General features: G+C 53.4%; 4 protein-coding genes across 4 annotated transcripts; 3 read left to right on the top strand and 1 right to left on the bottom strand.

Moving 5' to 3' along the window:
• Nucleotides 1–149: 149 nt before the first annotated feature.
• CAOG_02298 (histone 1) lies at nt 150–832 on the bottom strand (the record flags this gene model as incomplete). The annotated part of the gene is made up of 2 exons (XM_004348998.1): nt 150–186; nt 453–832. 2 exons carry the CDS (start codon nt 830–832, stop codon nt 150–152), a joined length of 417 nt encoding a protein of 138 aa, XP_004349048.1.
• Nucleotides 833–1,276: 444 nt separating this feature from the next.
• Nucleotides 1,277–1,732, top strand: CAOG_02297 (histone H2A variant H2Av1 copy 2d; the record flags this gene model as incomplete). Its single annotated transcript, XM_004348997.1, has 1 exon — nt 1,277–1,732. One exon carries the CDS (start codon nt 1,277–1,279, stop codon nt 1,730–1,732), a length of 456 nt encoding a protein of 151 aa, XP_004349047.1.
• Nucleotides 1,733–2,151: 419 nt separating this feature from the next.
• Nucleotides 2,152–3,988, top strand: CAOG_02296 (hypothetical protein). The gene is made up of 3 exons (XM_004348996.2): nt 2,152–2,200; nt 2,560–3,426; nt 3,533–3,988. The coding sequence occupies exons 2-3, from the start codon at nt 2,738–2,740 to the stop codon at nt 3,729–3,731; spliced, it is 888 nt and encodes a 295-aa protein (XP_004349046.1). The 5' UTR covers nt 2,152–2,200; nt 2,560–2,737; the 3' UTR covers nt 3,732–3,988.
• A 101-nt stretch (nt 3,989–4,089) lies between these two features.
• Nucleotides 4,090–7,661, top strand: CAOG_02295 (hypothetical protein). The gene is made up of 3 exons (XM_004348995.2): nt 4,090–4,247; nt 5,530–5,624; nt 5,756–7,661. The coding sequence occupies exons 1-3, from the start codon at nt 4,206–4,208 to the stop codon at nt 7,413–7,415; spliced, it is 1,797 nt and encodes a 598-aa protein (XP_004349045.1). The 5' UTR covers nt 4,090–4,205; the 3' UTR covers nt 7,416–7,661.
• The last annotated feature ends 601 nt before the right edge of the window (nt 7,662–8,262 follow it).

Raw genomic sequence — 8,262 nt, 5'->3', positions numbered from 1 at the left:
TTGTCGAGTTTCAAGGAACGGGACGGAGGGAGGGAGAGGCCAAAAGATCTCTGAGGTGACCAAAAAGTCATTCTCAACGGGTGATTCGCTCTGCAGCGTTCAAAAAGCAAAGGGAGCGTTGAGGATTGTTCTGTACATTCACCCACACATTATTCAAGCTCGAGGTTGGACGGTCCTGGGCGAAGTCTGAGTCCGTTTTCGAAGGCTGCCAGCTTCGTTTTGCGACAGATCGCTCCTCCAAAATCCCTCCGGTCCCCGATTACAAATCTACCGCAACAACCACATCTACACACACACATACACGAAAACAACTACAACAGCAAAAAATCTCTTTCGAAAAGTACAGGGGTTGGTGTTGAATAAACACCGAATTGATAATTTTTTTTGGTAAAGTAAAAAGAGAAAAGAAGAGCGCCACGGCTCCCGAAGCACAAGCAAGTTGTTGTTTTTACTTGGCGCCGGAAGTGTACTTGGTGACGGCCTTGGTGCCCTCAGAGACGGCGTGCTTGGCAAGTTCGCCGGGGAGGAGGAGACGGACGGCAGTCTGGATCTCGCGAGACGAGATGGTCGAGCGGTTGTTGAAGTGGGCCAGACGGGACGCCTCGCCAGCAATGCGCTCGAAGATGTCGTTGACGAACGAGTTCATGATGTTCATGGCGCGGTTGGAGATGCCAGTGTCGGCGTGGACCTGGCGGAGGACCTTGTAGATGTAGATGCCGTACGATTCCTTGCGGCGCTTCTTCTTCTTCTTGTCCTTGTCGGCGCCAGAGGCAGCCTTGGCAGCGGCCTTGCCGGCGCGCTTCTCGCCCTTCTTTGCGACCTTCGGTGGCATTGAGTTTGTTGGTTTTTCAGAAAGTGAAAATGTAGGAGTGAGCTCGGTTCCAAATGCGGGAGCTCGCTTTTTAACACGAACGAAAATGGCGCGAAAAAAAATAAAGAAAAAGGTCGTGGCCAAAATAGGAAGCTGGTTTGGGATTGAGATTGAGTTGCGCGGATGGTTTTTGCGCCACAGCTCGGCCCCTGCTCGTCCGAATCCCCCACGCCCTGCGTCCACAGCACACACGACATGCGTGAAGCGAGGCAGTGAAGAAGCGGGGCCGACAGACCCACCCACGTCTCCAGGAAAATCGACGAACGCCGGCCGTCGCGCAAACTCAATCCAAATTCACGTCCCGCTTTTGGAAACGCCGCGCTTTTCCCGTTCTTAAAAGCGCTCCCCGTTTTGGAACGGGGTCACTCCTCACTTTCACACTCCTCACTCCAACCAACAAACACAATGTCCGGTCGTGGCAAGAAGGGCGCCGAGACGGCTTCGTCCGCCGCCGCCAACAAGAAGCAGAAGACGCGCTCGACGCGCGCGGGCCTGCAGTTCCCCGTCGGTCGCATCCACCGCATGCTCCGCAAGGGCTCGTACGCTGAGCGCGTCGGCGCTGGTGCCCCCGTGTACCTCGCTGCCGTCCTCGAGTACCTCGCTGCCGAAATCCTCGAGCTTGCCGGCAACGCTGCCCGCGACAACAAGAAGACGCGCATCAACCCCCGTCACCTCCAGCTCGCCATCCGCAACGATGAGGAGCTCAACAAGCTGCTCGCCGGCGTCACCATCGCCCAGGGTGGTGTCCTCCCCAACATCCACACCGTCCTCCTCCCCAAGGGCGAGTCTGAAGCTGACGCTGCCCCCGTCAAGAAGGCTGCCAGCGGCAAGAAGGGTGGCTCGCAGTCCCAGGAGTACTAAGCGTGCTCTTCTGTACGCGAGTAACTTTTTGCTCTTCTTTCTTCCCTCTTCTATCTATCTATTCAAAATCCTTAAAACTACTACAACAATACCTGGTGTTTATTCAACACCAACCCTTGACTTTTCACAGAAGTTTTTTTTTGATTTCGTCGATTTGTGTTTCGTTGCAGTTTTAGTTTTTTGATTGTGCAGGTTGGTTGTACAGGCTGATTTGGTTGACAGAGTGTCTTGTTGATACCTTGGTGAGAGTCTTGCGAGCAAAGGAAGGACTTTGAGTAATTCCCATGCAAACGTACCATCAATGCAGCAAAATCGCATCTCCTCAACGAACGTCTCGTCAATTCCGACCAGCCAACAAATCCTTCCACTCTTTCCATTGTTTGCCTCCAAAAGCCCACATCATAATCACTTGCTCAGTCTCTCAATTCTACTTACTAGTTGTCTCCAGTCTGTCTCTACCTTCAAGAGGTAGGTGCGCTTTCTCCATCCTTTTCCCAGGTTCGCTCCGCCTTTCTTCTCCCCAATGCAACTTGCCCCCCCCCCTCTCCGATGTTCGGGCCGTACAAACACAACAAACACGACAAACACCACTCTGCGCAGTGGCTCAGTCCGTGTGTCTCCCTCGCGTGCATGTGTGGCTGGTCAACGTCGGCGGGCAAAATTGGCTGCTGCTAAATGACCCTTGCCTTGGATACCGCATTTTCTCCATTTCGACTCGTTCATTTCAGACGCCTCCCTCGCTTCCGCTTCCGCTGCTGCTCTGCATACAGTATGCTCTGATATCATCTCAAAACTCACTGCTCTCTTCCTTGCTCGAGCGACGACAGGCACAACCAATCTCTGCCAATTTCATCCTCAAAAACCGCAAAATCGCCCCTCGCTTGGCCTTCCAATTTCGTCTCTCAGCCACTCAAGCACTCAAACGAAGCGCTCAAGGTATCACGCCCTAGGACAGCCAACAAAACAAGCATCTTCATCATACCCGAAGCCCCTTTCCATAAGAAGATGTCCTTCTTCAAGACCCACTTTGGTCCTTCCCGCTACGTTTGGGGGCTGCACGCAACCAATCACGCCGTCTTCACATCCAGCACGTACCTGCCACAGTGGGCGTTTGTGCTGTACCGCTTTCTTCAGGCAGGATACTCGTTCGGCTGGCTTGTGTCCCTCATCGTCCATTCCGACGACAATCGATGGCTCATCTATCTGACAAACTGGTCGTACCTGCTCCTCGCGACCTACTTTGCCCTGGCGTTCATCGGCGCCGCCTTGCACTGGTTTCACGGTTGGCCCACTGCAACGGACCAGTTGCACACATCGACCTCTCAGCTCTCCCCGGACAGCGAAAAGAGCAACCAAATGCGCATGTCCGAGCCAAACTTGGCCGCGCCCACCGGCACACGCCCGACCGTCGCTCAACGGCTGCTGTGGGTGCTCTACTTGCTCGCCACAGACGCGGCTGTCACCGTCGTCATCCTGTACTGGGGTCTGGTGTTTGACAGCGCCACGACGGATGTTTCCGAGTACAACATCAGCGAGCATGCCATCAACGGAGTCCAAGCCGTCGTTGAGATGCTGGTTGCTGACATGCCGCACCGATTGGCGCACCTTTACTTTCTGTTCACCTACGGCATTGCGTACATGATTCTCACCCTCATTTGGTGGGGTGCCGACGGTGTGACCGATAATGGCACCACGTAAGTTTTGGAGTGGAGTTGTTGCTTGCGCGCCCCGCAATCACCCGAGTTTCTCACGTTGTTTCTTGGTCTTCCCCACTTTCCCCCCCCCTCTTTTTTTGGTTAGATACATTTACAAGGTTTTAGATTACGATGCCACCCCAGGCAAGGCTGCCATGTACCTGTGCCTGGTCTTGTTGATCGGCCTGCCCGTGATACATTTCGTCTTGTCAGGCCTGGTAGCAACTGTGCGCGAGCGCTTCCTTCGTCGTCAAGTGCCGAGCGTTCCAGGAGGCGCATTCACCCCGCCGCAACACGGCCAGTGATGCTTGGGTCGACAAGATGTGAAAACATGTCCGAACATGTCCGGGAGAGGGGTCGAGCTACGCTTTTCTGTGTGCGTCAGGTGGTAAATTCTATGGCCACCAATGTAAGCTATTAGTGGCATCCATAAAACAGCTACATTAAAAGTCAGTTGCAAGTGGTGAGCCGAAGGGCGACCACTGTGATTCGTCGTGGAGTCACATACAGTTTAGCACACTCCAACAAATATAATGCGGCGTCCCGACCCCCTGCTTACGCCCACTATCAAAATTAAGACAGAATATTGCGTGGTTGTTTCAATTCCCCCCCCCCCAAATGCTGCAAGTGGACTTGACAGAAGCACAGTCTGGCGGCAATGCTTTTGTGCAGTCTTTTTTTTTTTTTTTTTTTCTCCTTTCCTTTCCCCTCAACTCTTCCCTCTCTTCTCAATCAAATCACCTCCGTTCGCGTTTGATTCATTCCCTGTGCTGTCGACCATGTCCGCCATCCCCGGTCTTGTGACGATTAATCGCGATCGCGTACGACACAGTCTGCCCCTCTTCTTGTCCTTTTGCCCTTTTGTAGTCTCAGTGAACCAGCCGCGTTTTTTTTTTTTCATTGCCTTCTTTTCGTCCTTCTCCTTCCTCTTCATCCAGCGCTTTCATCGTTGACGCTCTCACGCTCGACGAGTTCCTGCTGACCATCCAGCACAAACCCGTCGCGCTCGGATGAGTAACAGCGGGAGAGCCAAATCACAAATCCAAAAACAACAAAAAATGTTTTTTTTTTCTTTTTCAGTCGACAACCAACCCCGTTTGATCCACATGCGACCGCCTGCCGCGATTGCCAAGGGCACTTGCGCATGGCTTTAGTCTTGGGGGCATCGGTATGGTGTGTCTCGTGCCGCACGGGGACGCCTCCCGTCTCTCTCCACCTCGAATGGACGGTTGGCCAATCTGCGAGGCCTTTTTTTTTTTTTTTTTTTTTTTTTTTTTGTGGTAAAAGCGGCACTTTCGCGAAATCGAGTGTCGCTGCATGCGCGCTGTGTGGCTGCAGCTCGTGCTACTGCATCGATTTGGACAGTGCGCGTCCCAGTTTCGTGATGACGAGGCGCAAAAACCGCAGGGTCCACGCTGGAAGCCAATGTGAACCCGTGGACGCAAATATCAAAAGAGGAAAAACAAGCCACCAAAACAAAAAAAAAAAAAAAAAAAAAAAAAAAAAATACGATTTATAAAATCGTCAAAAAAAAAAAAAAGATAATTCAAAAAAAAAAAAACGGATAAAAAAAAAAAACAAAAAAATACGAGATAACTTCTGCAAGGGCGGACGGCGAACAAGCCGAGACTGCATGTGCGAAGATCAACCACGACAGCGCTGCATGACGGGACTCAAAGAGCCCCGCCTCCTCACCCAAAGCCGACGGGGGTGGGAGAATTGGAATGGACAGATGTTGTCTGTGGTCAAGGCTTGGTGCTCGCTCGTTTTGTGGTTGGTCACGCTTTTTGCCATTTCCCACATTCTCGCTTTTGAGGCTTGTTTTTTTTTTGTTTTTTGAAGGTTTTTTTTCTTTCCTGTCTTTGCCTTTTGCGAGGGCGGGTTTGGTCAAACATCCAGCTCTGTCTCTCGTTGTCTCGTTGGCTCTTCTGTTCAACATTTTTCGCTCTCCGTGTCATCAGCCAAATCGAGCGGTTGCGTCGTGCCACAAAACAATCAAATCTCACCTTGGCCTCTTTTTTTTTTTTTTTTTTTTTTTTTCCCTCCTTTCTTTTCTTCTGTGTTTGCCTGTTTTCCGGTTCCCACCTCCCTCCCTTCTGTCAGGTTCAAGGGCTCTTGAATGCATACATCCAATATGACGGCGCATTCCTCGTTCGACCCAGCGAGAGCATTGCCGGAACCTACTCGATCGGCGTCATGTAAGCCAACACCTTTCTACCCTTCTGTGTGGGTAACTTTTGTGTGACAGCTTGCTCACTAGCGTTCCATCATTTCACGTTCATTTTCTCGTCGGTCGTGCCCTGATCGTCTTTCGTCGTTCCTGGACCAGCTCGAAGGGCGTCATCAAGCACTTTAAGATTCACGTTGACGATTCAAAACAAGTGTACATCTCCAAGAAAAAGTTTTCCTCCGTGCCCGAGCTTGTGCTGTACTACATGCAGCGACCCATTCGCACAAACAAGTCGGACGACCCCGTCATTCTGAAGGTGCCAATCTCGACCGATCCCGCGAGCGCCAACCGCAACGCCCTGCTTGTCCAGCAAACCACTGCGACCCGAGAGCGCCTGATGGCCGCCGGACCACAACGCACGACCGCCAACAACAACCCACCGCCGGTGCCTGGCACACAGCGACCCCCTTCGACCATTTCGAACGGTGGCGGCACGCTGCGCCTCAGCGGCGGCGTTCCCCCGCCCAAGGCCCCGCGCCCGTCGGACATGGCTGGCCCCGCACAAGAAATGCTGCTGCCTGGCCAGCGCATGGCATTGCACCAGCCGATCGTCAACACCACTGGGCGGTTGCCTCGCCCAAACACAGAGTCTCCTCCACCGCTGCCCCGCCGCCAGTCTGTGCGCGGCGCGAGCTTTGGCGCCGAGGAGCAGGCACCTGTCATTCCGCCAAAATCGCTCGTGCATCGCACAGCGTCTCTGCCCGAGGAAATTGCACCCCCACGGCCACCAAAGCCAGGCCAAGCCGCACCGGGCTCGCCGTCCGCTCCCGCGCAGCCTGCTACTCCCCCAGTAGTGATGCGCAACGCAAAGCCTGCACACCTTTCGGTCACGCCGGGCAACTTTAACTCAGTTATGGCCGCTGCTGGCCCCCACTCCCCGCTGCCTTCGTCAAACAATGACATTGCGCCACCCCGGCCAGCGTCCAAGGCGCCGCCACCGCCGCCGTCCGCTGCAAGCGCAGTGTCCCAACCGACCAGCAACGAATTCAAGCCGCCACGGCCAACGTCGATGGCGCCCGCGCCGCCAACGCAACCTCCGTCGGCACAAACGCCCCTCGGTACTTCACCGGTCGGCACGTCTCCTGCACCTTCGGCTCTGCCGTCGCTGAGCTTCCTGGACGGCCCGCTCGCCCAACTAGACGAGTACATGAACATGGACCCCATTAACGCACCAGCGCCTTACTCGGATGCTGGAGAGGACATTTACGGCACGAGCGACGACGTGCACCAAACAGAGGAGCAAAAGCAAATCATTGAAGAGTACTACATGTCGCGCGCAGAGATTTACGTGGACAGCAAGTCAGGCCAACAATTCTTCATCGACCCGGCAGTGTTTGCGGCACCGGCTGCCGCCGAGGCCGAGCCCGAAGCCTTGGCTGAGGTGGACGAGACGGCTGATGCTGATGCTGCTGCTTCCGCCGCGCCGCCAGCGCCGCCGTCCTTCACTGCCCCGCCCCCACCGCCGCCGCCCATGATGGCCATGCCCGAGTTTACGCCCTTGGTTTTGCCACCACCCGGTGAGCGCAGGGAGATTGCGCCTGCCGTCCCCGATGCTCGCGACAGTCTGCTGAGCGCCATTCGAGGACACACTGGCCAACTCAAGAAGGTCGAGCCGGCGCCCCAGCTGCAGCGTCAAAACACCGCCTCCGCCAACAGCATGGCCGAGTCTCTTGCCAAGATTGTTGCCCGGTACGACGCTCTGGGCGACTCGGACGACGACGATGAGGTCGAGGAAGTCAACGACGATGATTGGGATTGAAGCAGCACAGCCTTGATTCATCTTGTTTGTCGTCTTCCTCCTCGGCGATTGCTTGGCCTTCTTTTTGTTGGGACTTTTTTTCTTTGTTTCAAATAGTTCTTTGATGTTTGTTTGTCGTCATTGTGGTTGCCCGTCCACCAAGCGATGTCTCGCTGATCGTTTCAATTGGTGGACTTTTGTCATTGTGGATGTGTTTTTCTTCTTCTTGTTTTTAATACTTTAATCTGCACCTCGCTTTTATTCAAATCAGCAATGTCCGATTCATCGCGAGCCACGCTTCGTCGGTGGGGGGGGGGGAAAAAGGAGATGCGTGGTGTTTGTTGACGTTGCTGTTGGAGTACTTTGGTGTTGTTTCCTCAAAACAAACGAATTTTTTTTTTTTTTTTTTTTTGCATCCCTTGACCTGTGTGACATCAACGCCCTCAACAATGGACAATCTCAATGCGAGTGAGTAATAATTCCATGTGGCTGCTGCGCGGTCGCGCGCCCAATGCAAAGATCCATCACTTTGGCTGGGCGATGTCAACATGATGATGCAATCGATGCGTTCTCGTTCGTCCCAAACCCTCCAAATCGGGTCTTTGGCTCATTCTTTAAATCCAAGACAGAATCGCCACAACACTTTGCAGACAACACCAAGCACCAAACCAAACTCCGGTCCTTCTCCTCCTCCTTTTCTCTTTCTCCCTTGTCCTTCTCTTCATCGACTATGACGAACCAACCTCGTCAGCGTTGACCTTTTTCTTTTTTTTTTTTCTTTTTTTTTTTCCTCGTGTTTTCTATTTTTTTTTTTTTTTTTTTTCCTTCTCGAACTTTCGCCTGCCATCCGTTCGTTCGCTCTCCGCTC

Source organism: Capsaspora owczarzaki (assembly GCF_000151315.2).
Source record: "Capsaspora owczarzaki ATCC 30864 unplaced genomic scaffold supercont2.3, whole genome shotgun sequence".
In the NCBI taxonomy this organism is placed as follows: domain Eukaryota; class Filasterea; order Ministeriida; family Capsasporidae; genus Capsaspora; species Capsaspora owczarzaki.
Note: the sequence above shows the minus strand (reverse complement) of the source record. Positions and strands in the feature narration are given on the sequence as shown.